This window comes from Gallus gallus, chromosome 8 (genome assembly GCF_016699485.2).
Source record: "Gallus gallus isolate bGalGal1 chromosome 8, bGalGal1.mat.broiler.GRCg7b, whole genome shotgun sequence".
NCBI lineage: Eukaryota > Metazoa > Chordata > Aves > Galliformes > Phasianidae > Gallus > Gallus gallus.
The window spans coordinates 16,475,958-16,495,692 of NC_052539.1; the positions used below are offsets into that span (position 1 = coordinate 16,475,958).

General features: G+C 36.6%; 1 protein-coding gene across 19 annotated transcripts in view; it reads left to right on the forward strand.

The window, feature by feature from the left end:
• Nucleotides 1-19,735, forward strand: part of TTLL7 (tubulin tyrosine ligase like 7) — a 79,789-nt gene that overhangs the window by 35,985 nt on the left and 24,069 nt on the right. For 18 of the 19 annotated variants that reach the window (XR_001467863.4, XM_015290883.4, XM_015290879.4 and 15 more), the window contains 8 exons: nt 133-200; nt 4,360-4,518; nt 5,794-6,010; nt 8,454-8,618; nt 9,457-9,615; nt 15,553-15,647; nt 16,506-16,653; nt 16,732-16,805. Coding sequence is in view for 18 of the 19 variants with exons in the window: in XM_015290883.4 (XP_015146369.2) it covers nt 133-200; nt 4,360-4,518; nt 5,794-6,010; nt 8,454-8,618; nt 9,457-9,615; nt 15,553-15,647; nt 16,506-16,653; nt 16,732-16,805 (1,085 nt within the window). In the remaining variant the exon portion in view is untranslated. Of the gene's footprint in view, nt 1-132; nt 201-4,359; nt 5,137-5,793; nt 6,011-8,453; nt 8,619-9,456; nt 9,616-15,552; nt 15,648-16,505; nt 16,654-16,731; nt 16,806-19,735 lie in introns of those variants that run through there. The other variant, XM_040704840.2, reaches the window with a different exon arrangement.

A 19,735-nucleotide genomic window follows, 5' to 3' on the forward strand; every position in this document is an offset into this window, starting at 1 on the left:
GAATGATTTAGATGTAATAGTGATTACGTTTGCCTGAGCATGGAGTTGTATGTTTTAAATGATTATTGGTATTGGTTTTACCAGAAGAGCTAAAAAGTATCCATTTACTTTCTCTTCTTACTTCTCCCTCAGAGAATCAACCATTTTCCAGGAATGGGAGAGATCTGCAGAAAGGATTTTCTGGCAAGAAACATGACTAAGTAATCTTTCTTTTACTACTAAGAAGTCTTTCAGTGATTTAATGCAGTAAAATGCTGAATTATTGCAAGGTTTGTTTATCTTTAAGAAGAGGCTCTGAGAGGACCAAGAATAATCTTCAAAGTCCCTTTGGCTTTTGGTCGTGGGCCTGTAGTATCTGTCTGGGCTATATTGTATCTTTCCGGTTGACTTGAGTGGAAAATGATTTGGTTCAGTTTTGTGTCTGCTGCCGCAGAATGCCTGAGGCAGCTTGAAATTATTGTGTAATACGTGTAATGTATAGTACACCCAGAAATAGTTCATGTGATGCTAGAAAAGGATAAATGACAAGTATGTGAATAGATATTACTTGTTTTAAAATAACCGATGATTATATTTTCATATATTTCACATTAAAAATGTGAAGCGTTTTACTGTTAGTGTAAGAAATACGTCAAATAAACTAATTAGTCTTGTTTATACATTTCCCTTCCTCTAGTGAAATAACTGAGAATTATATTAGCTTAAAATCTGTGAGTAAGACCTGTGAGAGAACAATAGTAAATGATGATTCATCAGCTTAGTAATAAGGAAGAGTTCAGACAGAAGTGTGTGTGAATATTTTGATCCTTCTAACCTAAATTAGTTTAAATAACACTTTTTAAAAGTTAATCTTTTGGGCCCAGATTTTACCTACCCTACATTTGCCCTTACCAGAATAGAATAACTTACATTTAATAATGTATTTCATGTGATCTCTCTTTCATTTTCTGCTTTGTAAATACTATGTATCATATGTAGAATACATGCAAATAGTACATGCATTGCTGTGGTGCCTACAAATCCTGCTTGTGGACCAGGATCTCCTTGTTCTGGTCCCTAAGTACCTGCTGCTCAGGAACTTCTTACTGCCCCTTTCAGACTTAATTCTAAGTAAAAGCATGGAGATAGAACATGGATGCAAGCAGCTATTTGGAGACTTCTTTGAAGGAATGGAACAATTTTGATCAGCTTGAAAGGCAGCACTATCCTTGTATATTGCCACACTTCTGTGGTTTTAAACAGATGTGCAAAATGAGCAAAAGGTTGATCTTATCATGCACGTGTTGTTTTCTAATACAATCCCATTATGCCTTTCTCAACCTACTGAATTCAGAGTTTGAAACATTTTAAAGATGCTGAAGGTGGTGATTGCATATATTAGAGATGAGTTTTTCATTTTCTTCAAAGAGAACCTACAAATGTCCAGAACATACTTATCTCTAAATCCATTTCCTGGGAGAAGTAAGCAAACAATATAAAGAAGAAAGTGAGAAAGAAAAAATTTAGAATAAAATTGTATACCCACAGTGATATAAAATCTTTCTTCATCAGAGGACCATTTGGTTTTCATATACAGAAGGGTGGAATGGAAATAGTGTAATATGTAGCAAGTGTAATATGTAAGTGTACGTAGTTCCTAGCAGGGAAAGTATAGGAAAATAGAATAAATGAACCAGTAGCAGCAGAAATGTAACTGAGAATAAAAGAAGGCATGAGAATGATTTTCAAGCAGAATAATCAGAGTGGAGGAAAAAAAAAATAGAAGGTGGCATTTTAGGGCCAACTAAATCTTGTTTTCTCAGATGCAGTCTCATGTGAGTGATAATTGTGCTAATCAAACGGGTGCAATATGTATGTCAGAAGGCATACAGGTGGAATGGGAAAGGGAATAGAGCCATGTATGAGATGGCCTTTTATGTAACACCTTTGTTGTTTACCTGTTTACATTTAAATGGCTTGTACATTTAAATCATTTAAATGATTTTGGACAAAGGACTTCCTCATTCCCCACTAACTTTCTTTCATACTTGAAAAGACAGAAGATCTTGAAACATAGGCAGTGGAACCTGTGCTATTTGATTGATAAGTCAGTTCTTTCGTAACCTACATTTTGCACAAAATGCCTTTGATTCTTTTGCACAGAAAGCACTTGGAGAAACAAGAGCAAGGTCTGAGCAGATCTGTGAGTTAAACAGCACTCAAAAGAACAATACTTGCTTTTTAATTCTCACATCTCCTAGTAAGGACTGCAAGGCTAAAGGACAGAATAGCACAGTGAAGAAATGGTTACCAACAGTAGTAGATAACGGATGTGCTGGAAAATAGAGCTATTGTAAGGAGATAGGTCTTTGTTCAGGAAGCTGCTTGATGTTCCTATGCCATTTGTGAATAGGGCCAGGCAGGAAAGAACAGAGCTGAATTCTTCTGTTGAAGGTTTCAGTGAACACCAGAACTTGTAAACAATGATAAGTATTCAGCTTCATATTATGAAGTGTTTGTAGTCTACTCAGTTATGTGTAAGATTAAAAAAAACAAAACAAAACAAAAAAACAGTCACATAGAACTGATATAATTGCAATCACAAAATAATCTATAATACCATCCAGTTATATTCATTTAGTATTGAATTCTATGAATTAGTTAAATAGCAAGTTTCTGTCATGTAACTTCAGGATGTGCAAGATAAGTAATTTGGAGAGGAATGTGAACAGACGCAGAAGTTGCTTTTTGCCTAAATAGAAGATAATTAGTTTTAAGTATGTGTGAATACTGATTATAATACTATTTTATTTTATTCTGAATATTTATTGGCTTTCATTAGATTAGATTTTTAAAAATGATTGTTACATTGAAGCTGCAGGAGCACTGAGTCTCATGTAGTACTTCAAGACTGCTTTAGCTGTTGTGGTTTCTGCAGAGCTTTTGTTGGGTAGATGGCTGAACAAGTTGGTGACAGTCTATCTATTATACCAGTAGGTCTTGGCTACAGTCCTAGTCTTACAGATGCAGTTGGTTGTTCTGTTTCTTCTGCTAGTATTTGAGTCACTTAAAGAAAAAGCGCTTTATACTGTAGGAGGATCACGTAGGCTCTGAGCAGAAATGAGATATTGAAATAATATTGTAAGTCTCCTTTACATTTAAATTATCCTGATGCTATTAGCTTCCATTAGAAAAGAATAAGCATAGCTAAATCTGGAGCTAATTAAAAGAGATAAAAATTCACCATAGTGCCATTTAAAAAATCTAGAGTTTGGGCAGTTTGCTTTGTCAATTCAGCTGAAAGCTGCATGCTTAAAAAGAAGTGATATTTGTATTCTTGATGTGTCTACCCTAAATGCTACAGACTACTGTACAGTTAGTTACCCAAGCTAACTTCACAGAAAGCTACATATGAAGTTTCAGGAGTTCTGAGAACCTAAAACATGCCAACTGTTTCAGTATTTAACTCAACTAAGTCTAAATTTATCCTGCTGACAACTATGGTATGCTAGTCAACATAGTACTACTGAGTCTACATTGCTTCTTAAACTTGGCTGCTACCAATATGCATCTAGCCAGCACTGCCAGCCTGGTGTGGGTATATGAGCTTTCTATCTGCCAGCAATACAGCTTTAGGTGATGGAAGTTTCTACGAAGCTTCTGCACTGGAACAAACTGCCCAGAGAGTTTGTGGTGTCTCCTTCCCTGGAGATATTCAAGACCCACCTGGATGCTTTCCTGTGCAACCTGTTCTAGGGAACCTGCTTTAGCTGGGGGGCTGGACCAGGTGATCTCCAGAGGTCCCTTCCAACCTCTGTGATTCTAACTGAATTCTCTACTGTTCTTCCTCTTTGATCTCTCTTTGCATTCAGACAGTAGAGGTATGAAGTCAGACATGCTCACACCTCAGCTGCCCCAGCTATTAAAGCAGGGAGATCAGGTCCTTTCTGCATCCTTTAACCAGAGCCAGTTCATGAGCTTGTTCCCATGTCTTAACCTTAGTTCTGTTTTACTTTGTTCTTCTTTTTTTTTTCTTCTTCTTGTGTTACCTTATAGTTTTTTGCTTTCTTTTGAAAGAGTAAAATGAACAAAAACTATAACAGGAGTTAAATGTGTGCCGAGGAATGAGATGAATGCCAGTACGATAAGCAAATGCAGTACAATGATAAGAAAAATGAAGAAGATTTTCCTTTTGTTGTTCTTAAAGTATACGTTCTTGAAGTTCGTTAAGAGTAAAGTTCTGTGACATACATTTTCTTTCCTTTAAAAATATTTTGCTAATGAAATTTCCTTGTCAGATTATTGTAAATACTATTTAATCAGGAGGCTTGAATCCATCATAGTTAAATATTTTTCAACTCACCTACACTTTTTTTGCAGAATGATCAAGTGCCAGCCTCAGGAGTATACTTTTATTCCTCGAACATGGATTTTCCCTGCAGAATACACACAGTTTCAGAACTACGTTAAAGAACTGAAGAAGAAACGTAGACAGAAAACTTTTATAGTCAAACCAGCTAATGGTGCAATGGGGCATGGGTAAGTTGCATGTTCATTTCAGTCTTCTTATCCAGAAAAAGTGAAATCTAGTGCTATTGAAACTGTTAATTGAAGCTGTTTATTAGTAAGAAGCTTGTTGTTGTTTATCAGTTGTATATCAGTATAAAAAGGTCATCTATTGGACAATTGCTTAACACCCAGAAATAGCTAAAATATAAATAGAAGTGGTATTTTCATGTTGTTCTGAATGTGGCTTAATTAGGAAATACATTTTCTGGTAATGCTCATGTAATTCTTAGGATCAATATTATTTTTAATTGTGACATTATCCAAACAATATATATTTTAATCTATTGTGCTTAAACTTAGAGAGTGAGATTGTGCTGGGCAAAAATGGCAGGGTTTCCATAGTTGCGAGGGTGGTTGTGTGGAAGACAATCAGGGTCTTCCATAGCTCTGAAACCATTCCAAGTACCCTACTGCATGCCAAAACTGCAACACAAAAGTATTTAAGAGCAGCAGCCTCAAGGTGGAGGAGAAATGGAGGAGACACTGTGGGAGGCACAGTTTTGGAAGGATGTGACATGTGCCAGAAGAGGGACACCCCTGAAAAGACTGTGACCTGCAGCTGAGTTGAAACTGTTCTGCCTCTGTCAGGTATACACAGAGAAAAATGAGATGAGATTAAATATCTCAATTAATTCTTAACTCTGTTCTTATTTTTACCTATTTCAATTCCAGATTTTATTGCTTTAATGTCAGCTTGGATTATACTGTATAGTGTAGTGTTTTTCCTTTTCCTAAGTTTTCATTTCGCTTGATAAGGACAAAGATGAAAAGTAGCAGGTATTTCATGGAAAATATGGGGAAGAAAAATGGTGGAAACCAGAGACAGCACGTTCTGCCAAATGATTTGTAAGTCTAGAGGGACCCAATTATTACACTTTATTATTATTATTGTTTTAATAAATCAAAGTGCAAAACGTTGCACTTGGGCATTGTTGGACCTCATTTGGTTTACATAGACTGAATTAATTTTTAAGCTTGTTCAGGTCCTTTTGGCTTCTCCTGTTTACAAAAAATATATATAAACAAACCAAAATAACCCCAAATAACTCAGGTACCAGCTACAAGACAGGGAACTAAAAGCCATCTAAGTAAATGGCACTTCTTGTGTACCCTACAGATCAACTCCGTAAGGTCCTTCTCCACATAGCACTTAGTCTGACTACCTGACTGGATGACAGTAATAACGTATTTCAAAGAGTTTTGTCTATGTCCTACATTTTAGAAACAACTTCTGCTTTTATTTAGGATCTCTTTAATAAGAAATGGAGAAAAGTTACAAGCTCAGGATCACTTGATTGTTCAGGAATATCTTGACAAGCCATTTCTTATGGAAGGCTACAAGTTTGATTTGCGAGTATATATCCTTGTAACCTCCTGCGATCCGTTAAAAGTATTTTTGTATCATGATGGACTGGTGAGAATGGGCACAGAGAAGTATCATCCTCCCAGTGACTCAAATTTGGTAAGTTGATGTTCATTCCAATTTATTGCTTATATGTGTAGAATTTTATCTGTGTGATGTTTGGAGGAGAAAGAATAAAATGGTGACAAAACTTTCATTTGGTATTCATTTGGCAGAATTTTGAGATTGTCACTGAAGAGAAAAAAAAAGGTATTTAATGCCTATACTTGCTACTTTCATAGAGAATATTATAGCTTATGTATAAAAACTCTCTTCTGACTCATGTATAGGCTAGAGTTTAAATTTTTCCTGAAAGCAAGCAAAAGATGTCAATTATTAACGTTTAGCCCAGAACAAATGAAGTGAAGAAAGTAACTCCAACAAGTTACATCGTTCTCATATTTTTCTTTTACTGAGTTTAGGAGATGCAGGGGGTGTTAGGCCTTATACCCTGTTAGATTGTTTTTAATGTCCCTGAAGTGTAGAGCTGCTCCTGAGGATCCTGCAAGGTTTCAGCCGTTGTTTTAGGAACCTATTCAGGAAATAGGAAAACCAGAGATGTGAAGACCATGGCATGAGAGAGGTCACTAAAATCCCTGAACGTCAGGGAATCTGTTGACATTTGTGAGTGACTGCTGCTTCTGCAGGGAAAGAAGCATGGAATTATGTCACCCATTTAATGTTTACCCAATATACTTGTTAATTTTAGGATGATGCAGCAGAGCTGCCTATAAGCTTGCATAGAACCAACATAGGGGACATGCTAAAGGATGCTTAAATCCTGTGCTGTTCAGAGGTGCAGCCCTTCTCTTCTGGCACAGACCTAAGTACAGATGGCAGTAAAGAAAAGACTCTAATTTGATGCATACAGGCATCCGTGGATTTAAATACCTTGCTCTGTACTCCATTGCTTCTTTAACTTTCCTTTTCCAGAATGATATATTTTTAGAGCTGCTTCAGTGTAATTATAAAATAGAAAAGTATGGTGAGCCATTAACTCTGCTTGTCACTTAAAATAGCGTTCTTTTGAAGAATGCAGGTACAATCTGAATCCCAGTAGAAATGGTGCATTTGGAAAAGATCCAGTGCTGTATTTGGAACAGTTTGCTTTTAATGGTTTTTATTGTTACTAATCTCTGTGTTATCGGCACTGAAATATGTTCTGAGTCCATAAACGGAGCAGCAGAACAAGCACTTTTCTCTGTGATCTTGCAACTGTTCATGTCTGTGTACTGTATGAAATAACCTGGCTTGTCACTAGTGACATTGTTCTGCAGTGACACTGTTCCAGATAAATTCAGACTAAAGATTAGTTTGTGTGTTTAGCTCATGTTCTAAAAACACTTTCAGGTTGTTTTTTGTTTTGTTTTTTGTTTGTTTGTTTTTAATAGGTTAATTTTCTGAAATAATTTAATTATGTGGAAAGACTACTCAAAACCACAATAAGTTTCAGAATCATTCTCAAAGCAGTAATTGGAAGCCATGTGAGAAATTCACTGCTTGTAGTGCTATTGTTAACTGGTCTGCAACTAAATTGCTTGGTTTTGTTAATTTCGTTCATTATTCTTAAGTGTATATGTAGTGAGATAAAAGACAGCAGAAGGTTTGTGTTGTCTGTCTTCTGTCTGATCAAAAAGGAATTGGAACAGAAAGCTTATGGCCAGCTTATAACATCAACTATCACTCAGACAAGGAATGAAATATGACAAACAACAGTCTCGGTGGACTGTCGTCATGAATAGTGTATGTGGAAAGCTGGGTTAATACCTGTAGTGGAAGAGATGCAAATATATAAACAATGATTTATAAATAGGGATTTAAAGGCTTTGTTCCTTTTTAATGTAGCATGAATCAATTGCTGGTTATATTTTCTTACATAAAGAGACCACAGCATTTACTCATTTATGAAAGGTATATTTTGAAATTTATCTCCGTCTAATGTATGGCTACCAGCCACTCAAAAATGAGCAGTTCTGGCAGATAGCAACATGACAGATGAATTTATATGTAGAAGATATTTTAAATCATTGCTATAATGAGAACATTTCTCATAAATAAACTACAGTGAATACTGAAACGTGGGATTGTCTATGAAACAGATGTCAGAGTGTTTTTAGCTCTTCAAAGTACCATCTTTGTTGTTTGCTTCTTGTGGAGTGTAATTTTTCTGTAAGTTATGACAATAGCTTTTCACATTTTTATGGAGTTGTTTACATACACACCTGTAAAAACGGCAGGTATATTATCTAGCCAGATGTTGAATAGCACATCTACTACTACTGCAACTGGCTTAAATATGAGCCCAGGTTATATAACAAGGCTACAACATTCAGTATGTGAAAACTCCAAGAACCAGAAACACTAAACCTGCACATAATGTATTTGCAAATATGAACTGTTAGACTATGTCATTATTGATTTAACTGTTCTTTAAATTATAAATAATTGATCATTCGAGAATTAAATATAATTTTTCTTTTTTTTCTTTTCTCTGTATTTTTAGAGCCAACTGTATATGCATCTGACCAACTACTCTGTGAATAAACATAATGAACACTTTGAACGGGACGAAACAGAAGACAAAGGAAGTAAACGCTCCATAAAATGGTTTACTGAGTTTCTAGAAACAAATAACCTTGATGTCTCCAAGTTCTGGAATGATATTTCAGTAAGATAAAACTAATATGCTGTTCTATGTTTTCCTTAAGGATCATTCTTAGAAAATGTATTGCTTCTGCCATCACTTTATTCACAATCCAGCATTATTTTTGAAACATTATTAGCTCTAATACTCTGCAAAAGACACCACAAATGGCATGCTGTGAATGAAGATTAAAAAGGCTGAACTCAGAATTTGATTATAAAGTTAATGTTGGGCTTCTTCTCTCTGAGGGACATTAAGTCCTTCCAAACAATTATTCATGTAAATATATATCATTCGTATATTTAAAATTCATGATTATGTATGATATAAAATTCATATCATACATACAAACAGTTCTATTTAAATTCTCAAAGACTTTTCTAGCACATAAAGTCAATTTTATATGAAAATATTTACAGAACTGTATTCAGCACTGCATATAGATTGGAACCTGCGTCATTCAGATCAGTGGGTGTGTTACAGATATCTTTAGGTGAGGAATACAACTGAGACTGTTACAGCTTAGGCGCTATCTGTAAATATGATTCTGAGAATATTTATTGGAAGCTATGTCGTGAAATGAAATAAGTAAAGGTTGGCTATGCTATGCCTTATCCCTAATGTAACTTTAGCATTTAGACTATTGTCAATCTTAAAAAGAAGTATATACTATGGAAAGTATATACTATACCAATGTTTTTTTATAGCTATTATAAGTACCTATTATTCACTATGAACATTTATTTAGTATTAAAAGTCTTTTACATTCTACTAAACTATCTATAGAAGAATGAAATCTGTAAGTTCACTATATCCTGGTGTCATCTCTCCTGATACATTTTTCTGACAAAAATCCCTACAGGAGTTAGTAGTGAAGACTCTCATAGTTGCAGAGCCACACGTTCTGCATGCTTATCGCATGTGCAGGCCGGGGCAAGCACCAGGAAGCGACAGCGTCTGCTTTGAAGTCCTGGGATTTGATATTCTGCTGGACAGAAAACTAAAACCATGGCTTCTAGAGGTAAACTCCTTTAAACAAATATAAAGTAAACTTTTAAGAGTAAACTTAACCAAGCCCCAGCTGAATCCATGTCTATGTAAGAAAACTTCCAAAGAGAATCTGTGCCTTGCAGAATGTACTGTTGTTAAGTAAATAGATCATGCTTTTTTTTTCTGCAACAGTTATATGGGAGCACTGTTTTGCACTGATTTTGGAGACTCAGGTAAGGTTGTTTTCCTGGAGGAGCGTTGCATTTTAAATGTTTCTGGAAGTTCTAATGAGAAATGGGATGTTAATCCAATTGTTCCAGGTGCATTGCAGCTGAAGTTTATAGAAATCAAGTACGGCATGAAAGTATATGAAGTATCAAAATTTGGGGGTTTCTGATCTACTATTTATGCTATAGGGCAGTCTCAGAGGAGAATCCCTGGATTTCTTGTTGGTGAGGGAGGAACCTGGCAAAGTAATAAGTGCTGCTTTTGGATTTGGGATTGCTGCAGAATACTTCAGGACTTGAAAAGCTGTGTACATGGTTGTTATTTTTTAATGTAGAAGGTTAATGACTTCCTCTTCTGCTTTCGATAATCCAGATATCCCTTAACTTATTTTGCCAGGTGTTGATCTAAACTAAGAGGTACTTCAAACTTCAGAATGTAGTCAGTTTCTGCACTCATCCTCAGGTTTTCAAGGTCTTTGCTTGTGTTTTTTTTTTTGCAGCACTCTCAGAACAAACATGCAGGGTGTACATTTGCATGCAGATGTGTATATATGTGTGTGTATATATACACATATAACATTTGCCATATATATACCATGTAGTGTAATATTGAACAAACATGCACTGCCTATATATACACTAGGTATAATAATGTATACCTAGTGTGTATGCACGTGACGTGTATAATACAGAAGATACACCTTGTGTAAAAACATAGGTATTTATATACAGTATATTTTCCCAGACAATTCTTGCTTCTCCAGCCTTTTACTCTTCTCTCGTTCCACCATTTCCCTGTTGCCGAAGCCCCCCCTCAGGGGATGTGCTCTTCCTAGCAGTGGGAACAAGCACTAATCACAAGGCTCTGGGCAAACTGCCAAGACAAGAATCAGGATGGCCAATCTAGTTTCTGCTTTCCACAGCTCCCGGAGCCGTTCCGTTGTAAAGTTAGCTTAATAAACTATTATAGGAAATAAACTGTGCAGCGCTACGATGACGGCTTTCCTGACGTGACTTCTGTTTACGCTCGCCGTTATCCCCGCAGCGTTCCCGCCCCGGGATGCTGCCGAACTTCCGGAACCTTCCACAGCGGTGAGCGCAGGGAAACGCACCGCTGCCATCTGGTGGCGCCGGGCCCGCTGCTGGCATCCCTACGGGCAGCGCCCGCTGCCTGCCTACCGCTCTCCGAAAGTCACGCCTCCTATTTATTTCCATAGAAACGGCAACAGATACAAACAGCGCAAGAACGCCGTTTGATAGAGCAAATTCTCAGCTCCAGGACGCTGTTATGCAACATAGTCACCGCCATTAGCCGGCTGGCACAGAGGAACGGACCGAGACCTTCTTCGTTCTGTGCTGTGACAGCTGTGTGTGGCCACCCATAACTTGTCTTTCATATCACTGTCACCACTGCTGAAATGTGCAACCCCCCGCCTCAGTGTGCTCACATCCAGTGTTCCATCTCCATAGCAAACACTGATGAATGTCAGTGGGTGCCATTTCATTTCTGTGTGGAGGAATTCAGTGGACACCCCTTTGCACCATCTGCGCCTCCATGTCAGACGCCATTCTATCAGACCTCCCCTCTGCTGCTGTCTGTCACATGGCAACAACATGTAATGGAACGCTGATGGGAAGTTTCAACCTCTACTGCCATCCCATCAGCATCTACCTCTGACGTCATGGGCCAACATAATGACATGGGAGGCATCACTTTCACGACAGCCCTCTTCTTCTCCCAGAAAACTCAATTTTACTAAAATGTCCAGAATTCCTTCATCCATATTATTTTATATAACTGGCAAGGTTATACTGTTAAAATTCTTGGATTTTAATAAGTTACTCATTGCTCTCCCCCCTAAACAAAGATCAGGCTTCTGGCTTTTCTTTTTGTTCTTGTATCCGTATTGCAACTCCAGAGCAGGCTACCAAACTTCACCTGTGATCTTCATAGGTGAGAGAAATTTGCCTTAAATACAGATCCATACGGCTATTATTTAATGTAACTAAACTACTAGCAAAATCTTTTCAGAACTTTATCAGTCCAGTTCAACTGTCCCTGGATGTTTAGGCTGAGGAATGCAATGATTAGTAATTCCTGTTAAAAAGTAGTTCAAGTTCACATACACAAGTTTTCTGGCATCTAGTCTTCTGCTTTTGCGCTATGCTTACTATGCATCTTCCCCTGGAGATCCGAAGGCCAACAAAAACCAGGAGAGGTCTAATTCTCCATAGAAAGGTGGGTTAGTTGTTTATGGCAAAATGTCATATCCTTGGTTTTTCACAAGAAAGAGTGCACTGCTTGTAGTGTGGATTTCTTTGCTCTTTGCTTCTCTTATGGTTATTTTTATTCTTTTGCTGATGTTGTCTACTTATTCTCCATTCACTGGCCGGCTGTTCCACATTATTTCTCAGTTTTGCCATAACTGGTTTGTTTTACATTTCACAGATTCTGTTCTGTATTCCCTTTTTATCTCTAGACCCGTTTTTATCTATTTCACAAGGTTTCATTGTGAACATTACTTGACTCATTGCATTTAATTAATGCTTGAATTATTTGTTCATAAAGTTGCTGCATAAATGTAATCTTTTGCTTGAGATAAAGTTCTTCATCTCAGTCAGCAGCATAGTTTGTGGGAAACGACCACTAACAGCGTCTCATCTGATGCAGTAGAATTTTTATGGGTTACAGATTTTTTTTTTTCCTTAAAAAATGCTGTAGTTAGTGTCACTTTTAATGTAGAATTTGATCCTTTCCAAAACATGCTGTCCTACAGGCTGAGCGGAGATAAGATTCCTGTTACTGAAAAGATGTAACATCTTTTTCCATTGCTTGTAGGTTTATTGAAGTCATTATGTAATCTCTTTATTGAGAAGTGGAATATTTCTATTCTGTATGCTACTATTCTGTATGCTACTAGAGATGGCAATATGCTCTTGATTGTTTCCATTAGGAGGCGAAATGCCAGACTGAAATTTTTCCCAGGTATTGATGAAGAAGGTGGGGAGTTTGTATCTTAGGCATTTTACAAAGTTTCATTTTTTTAAAAATCAGAATATTTGCAAATGTAGCTGGAGGTTGGGAGCCTTACGTGCTTCAGCTTACACTGCTTAATTTAAGTGTTGCAGATATGAAGTCCTTTGCTGACAAGTGTGTAGTTATGAAATATGCTGAGCTCCACAAATGCTATGCTCACAAGTAGTTTGATTAATTGTCAGAGTTGTATTCAGTGAAACTTTAATTATAAAGCAAAAGTTGAAGATAATGGTTGGGGAAATTAAAAACTTGTGGAGTGTTTATTTCTACTACTAATACTACTGAAAGATTTGGAAGTTTGGATTTGGAAGAACTGTGACATTATAAAAATGTGTGAGAAACTGTGTTCAGTAGTCTATACCAAGGAACACTGTAATTATAAAGCAGGTGTGTTTTTTCTTTTTTTTTTCTCCTTGTGTATTCCTATATGCATCAGATTTTTGAAGTTTTGATGATAGTTTATCCAGTAAACGTAGCATAAACCTAATGCATGACACTGAAAAGGAATATCTTGTTTCTGAATATGCTGCAGTATAAAAAATGGACTTATTTCTCCTGACATTTAACCTGTATTGAAGTTGCATAAAGTATTCAGATTCTAGTCACTAGGTATGTATGCTTGTGTCCCTCTGGCAGAGCCCAGCAGAAATCATTTGATCTTAGAAATGTCTCATCTTCCATCTACACTGGGTGATAAGCAGGCTTTATACGTAAGGTCAGCTGTCAAGACTGCCTTCTGAAGTTTTCTGATGTGAGAAGGGAGAGATAGTGAACAGGTGAAGAAATTTAAAGGAAAGGTTTGTTAGTGCAGTATCCTTGCATGTAGTTGCACTAAATCAAGAGGTAGTTCAAATATCCACACATGCAGTGAGCATGGAATAGCCAATTGACTTTAAATTCACACCTGCTTTCTCTGTATTAACTTTCTAATGTAGCTTGTATTTTATTTGTGTTGGGCTGCATCGACTGCTACACGAAACGCTGCACTAAGACGATTTTGCAGGAGCCATCCAGAACTGTATCACTGTTTTTACTGTCCCTCTGGTTACTCTTCAGGACTGAAGTTACAGTAGGGTCAGGATTTCAATCTTTAGTCATGAACTGTGTTGAAAAAAAACAAACACCAACAAATCCTCTGCAAGTCACAGAGTACTGCTCCAGTTCTAACTATGAGTACAGTAGCATTTCAGCTTCTTAAATGTCTTTCTTAAGTGGAGTGATAGTGTTATGTTTCCCAATAGCATTTGGTTTCAGAACAGCGTTTTAAACACCTTCTTACATCTTTCCTATCCCTACTTTAATTTTCTTACTAAACGCAGTTGTGTGCTTTTGTTCAGAATAGCTGATTTTTGGCAACATTCACTCTGTAGGAGAGAGACTATAAATTATTTTATACTTTTCAGAGTGTAATTCAGAGTGTACTTTCCAGAGTTAATTTTTAGCACCTACAGACCTACCTGGTTCAGGTCTGTGAATGTGTGCATCTAGCAGTCCTGTGAGTTCAGTATTAGACGAACATAGCATTTTACGTGTTTCAAATAATTTCTCATATCTAACTGCATTCTAACTGAATTTAAGGATTCGGTGTGCTGATTCTAGTAAAATAGTAGAAATTAATGGATTGGAAGTCTTAATAGCTGCATTTCTGTCTGCTTGTTTTTGATGCATGAAAAAAGCATTTCAAAGCCAAATATTGTTAGTTGCCATGTGTTACTATGGAGTCAGAAATTCAATGCAGAATGTCATATTGCACAATAGCTAACATTTCTTCTGAATAAGAAGCTGGGGCTTGATTTTTACCTTTTTTTGTTTGTTTGTTTCAGTGAGCTATTTGTGTATTAGGTATTTGTTGGACTGAATCATAGTACTCCATATTGTGTCTCACTTCTCATTCACATGGGATACAAGGCTTTAGTTTTCACTTCTGAGGCGTCTTGTCTGTCCCTTCCCTCACCAGCACTGCTTATTCACAGTCAGTATGATTCCAGCCTCTTATTAGCACCTCATGTATACATTGCTCATGTATGCCTTTTTGTATAAGCCTGAAAGATGTTCCTTGAGACATTCATGCATTTACTTCATTCTTCCTCAAAGCTGTCCTGAAAGCTGTTTTGCAGGGGCTCCAGAGCTTGGCAGTGGTTAGATAATGCTTGGTGAAGTCTCCTTGTTTCATTTTCTTTCTTCCTCTATGTTAACACTTAGGATGTCTTGCTCTGCACTTAGATTTTAAGTTACTCTTTCTGTTATTTATTTTATTTTCATATCATGTACTGACTTCTGTTTTTACAACTTGTTACTTTTCAGAGAAGGACTGTATTCCAGACCAGGAACTAGGAAAGAGTTTCCTGTGCTGGACTCCTGTCGCACAGCACAGAGTTCTAATGTACTTAACCACACTTGCTGTGATTTCTAGCCACAGCAACCAAGAATGCATTAAACTGCATTTACGTTGCCAGTACTTGGATCAGGTTCATTCTGAGTGTCTGAATAAGTTGGTGTCTGAGAGGTACATCTCCTGGCTCCCGATGTCTGTGATGATGCTTGTTTCTCTGATTATTTAGGAAATACAAACCAAGATGAGCATTTCAACATGTATTTTCTTATTCTCTGTGATATCTGAAAGAACGTTTTCTCCTGTTATAACAGATAAGTTCCTAAGGAAGTTGAGCATTCCTTTTTTTTTCCTTATTTTTTCTTTTTCTAGATTAACCGTGCCCCAAGCTTTGGAACTGACCAAAAAATAGACTACGATGTAAAAAAGGGCGTTCTGTTAAATGCATTAAAGCTTCTCAACATAAGGTAATCTTGTCTTCAGTCTGGCTCTCTTTGTGTTTTTTTTTTCTTTTTTTTCTTCTTTTGTTTGTGTGTTTGTTTGCTTGTTTTTAATTGGACGAGTGGAGTGTGACATTCCTTTCCCTGTTCAAATTCTAAAATCTTAAACACTCTTGCAGTGCGTTTTGCTATTAAAAGCTCAAAGTTAATTTTTATACCTGTTCAAATGCTTGCCAGAGATGAAGTGGTAATAGTCATTTTCCTGCCTTTTAGATGTTTTTTCAAACAGATCTCAGAGTGGGAGTGTTGGTGCAGTCACAGCAAGTTTGCCCTGACAGTAGTTTCGGAGTCATAAGGCATACCCCTGTATAAGAAAGCCTGCTTGTTGGAATTTGCTGAAGAAAATCTAAACTTCAGGAAAATAGCTACTACCACAATTCTGCATTAAATTTCAGCACAGAGTCATTATAGCACATTTTAATGTGTGAAGATTGGCAGCTGTAAAAGTTAATATTAAAAAAAATTTCTTAGTGTTTGACTACTCATTTGTGTATCATAAACCATACAAGAAAAACTGAAAGCTGCAGATGATTTACTTGAAATGAAAGTGTATTTCATCTCAGCTGCACTGTGTGCTTGATAATGCAGTAAATCTTTATGCTCTGATTTGAGTTCTGAAAAATGATGCCTGAACTCTTCTTACTGCTACTTAGCAATCAAAACCTGTGTGGGGGCTTATTTAAATGAATGTGCTAGATATATTCTGCAACGTATTTTGTTATAGAAGGTCTTCAATGTTATCAGTAGAGAGAATAAACCTTTTCCTAATTCTTAATAAAGTATTTTTTTTTGGATTGACGTACCTTAATGTCCCTTGTGTTTCAGGACAAGCGATAAAAGGAGAAATTTAGCCCAACAGAAAGCTGAAGCTCAAAAGAGGCTGTATGGTCAAGGCTCAATGAAAAGACTGTTGCCAGGTTCTTCAGATTGGGAAAAGCAACGTCACTCACTGGAAAGGAGAAAAGAAGAACTGGTAGGAAAGAAAAATGCTGTTTCTTGCCCATGGTTTACATTCTCTTTGTTTTAATTGTCTTACTTTCTTGATTTATAGAAGGAAAGGCTTGCACAAGTACGCAAACAGATTTCCAAAGAAGAGCATGAAAATAGACACATGGGGAACTACAGGTAACTGTGTGAACTGTATCAGTCGGAAGATTTAATGCATTCATTATTGGGAATAATGGGAACAAATATTTGTGGTAGATAATAATTTTATGACAAAGATGTGTAGGAATTGATAGAAAACACATAGATTAGACCAGGTGGTAATTTCCTTTTTGAGGTCTTTTTCTGATTCTGTATTTTTTGCATGCATTTACTATATATTACATCAGTCACTCCAGTGTTTGTGCAAAACATTTGCTTGAAAGATGTGATTGTTCATGTTCAGTGCACCAAGAAGCATGATTTTCATTTTGGACTTCTGTAATCACAAATGGCAATTCTTTTCTCTGGGGTGGGATAGCATCAGAATGTTAATATTCCTGCATTACTCTACAGAGAATGAAATATCAAATCTGAATGTTCTCTATGATGCTTCAGAAGCCTTGTTTGTGCTTCTATCACATTCATATTTCTGTTGGTTATAATTGGCATTGACCAGAAAATAAGCATTTATTTTACAATGTTTTTATTATTTCTTGACATTAGCTTCAATGAGAAGTGAATGCAAGGCAATGAATATTTGGTGAAAAGGAACAGAGCACCACTGAGAAGAGATGATGGGAGCATTCACCCAATCTTTGTAACATTCATCTGGGATGTAAGAGGTCTGGGTTCATATCTTTCATTCTGAATTAGTCAGAATGCATTTACTGCTGTTCTTCATCTCTGCTTTTTGAGCAGATGCTTTATACAACCCAGTAAAGTTCTTATTTAAACACAGATATTTCCGTGTTTTTTTCCTTTTTGACAAATTATCTTTGCTTACAATAAACAAACAAATAAATAAATAAATACATCTTTGTAATGTTCCCAAGCTTTAATTACATCCTTTTTTGACATGTGGAGCTGAGCTAGTAAATCAAAAAACAGCACAATGAAACAGTTATTTTTCTTATTAATTGAATGAGGAGAAGGAGAAACATCATAATGCTTTTAATACATTTTGTTTATTGATAACTTTAAACTGTAACTTTTTAATTGATCCCATTTCAGGCTGCTCATTCAACTCTGGACTGAAAATGAGCCAAATGTTCTCTTTATTTAGCTTTCTGGTTAATCTAAAACAATAAAAATGCAAACATTTTTATTTTTTCTTAGGAAAAAATTAAGTGGCATTTTGTGAGAAATATGCACATGTAAAAGGGCCGAACAGCTGTGTGTTTTCTTAATATCACGTGTTCACAAAAAGGGTGGAGAGTCATCAGAGCCTGAGAAGTAATCTTGTCTAGAGATTCAGACAGATGTTATCCTAAGCATTATGCAGTATTTTCTCTTTGTAATGTACTTCTGCAGAGCAGGACTAGTTCCTCTCAGCCATTGCCATAAAATCATAGAAATTTTGCATGCTAGCATTGCTGTGTGGATTCATATCGGTTCCAGAATGAAAATCTAGAGAAATCTTTATGTCCAGACAACTTTTGAATCCTAATCCTGTGAACAGTGTTTTTTAGTTATCAACCTCAGATTTTGATCAAGAAACTATGCCTGTGAATGTCAGTTCAGCAAGCAGCTTAGTTAAGTGTCCAACTGCAAATGCAACTAGCCTGTCATTTTCATTAAGATCCTGTGGTGTTTCAAAGCAGGAGCTGCGCTTTCAAGCATTTGTGAAAAGAACGTGTATATCTTTGACATGGTCTTTAACTACAGTGTATTTCCATGTATGTTAGGGTGAATAGCTTTTTACTTTACAGTATGAGGGCTGCAGTGAAAGTAATGTCTCCCATTTTATTATGTTAACCCACGAAATCAGAGGCGGGTGTTGGTGGGGTGACAGTAGAGGTTGAACCTTTCCACCAACATCCCATTACATTTTGTTGCTATGTGGCAGATGGCAGCAGAGGAGAAGTCTGACAAATTGGTGTCTGACATGAAAGGACAAATGAAGCAAAGGGGTATCACTGAATTCCTCCATGTGGAAAAAGTGGCACCCACTGGCATTCATCAATGCCTGCTGAACATTTATGGAGACCAAACAGAGGACTTAGGTGGTGGGTGATGTGTTTCAGCAGTGGTGACAGTGACAGTAATTCACCTCTGCTGGTGCAGATTGTTACCAGTGTGGCATGCAGACTGTTGCTCATTGCTGGTGAAAATGCATAGCTAATGTTGATGATGGTGTTGAAAAATAATGTTTTGTAGCTAAGAATTTTCTCTTTCAACTAGTGCTATTGTGCTCTTTGTATCTGGTGTAGTTTCCATGGAAATAAATAGGAGGCATTACTTTTGGAGAGACTTACATAATTGTTCTATGCTACTTTTTCAACAGTGGAATCAACACCATTAACAATGTTGACTACAACTAGATTAGAGTTTGTGTAGGTATTTTCTGAAAACTGGAGCCACCTTCCAGTTGAGTCTAATGAGATCGTTCCTTTATCACTGCTACAAATTGTAACATAAAACTCTTTTCCAATGAGAAGTCTGTAAAGCAAAAGGAGAGAGAGCAGCATAAAAATTCCACAAAAATCATCCAAAACATACAAGTCACGTATTGCCAATTAATTTATAAATAGTGCTTATGCTTTGCACAGTGCAGGCAGAATTAATTTGAGTTATTCATTACAATATGTTGTAAATTAGTCTGCCATCTCCATCATTCAAGTGCGGTGCATATTCAATCTCTGTCATGTCCATTAACTCAAAGAATTGTTCAGATTTTCACTGCTTTTTGTACTTTTGTTGCTAATACAAATTATTTTGTTGCACTGAATCTTACATGCAATACTTCATAAATACTTCATGAACTTTTTATACCTGGATGTATTCAGACCCACTGAAATTTCAGAGAGTATTGCAAAGCTGTGTTCCTGTACATCTCTGGAATGACTTGCATGGGGTTTTTTTTGACTGGCTAATTACTGTTTTAAACATGTAAGTGTTCACTAAGTTAA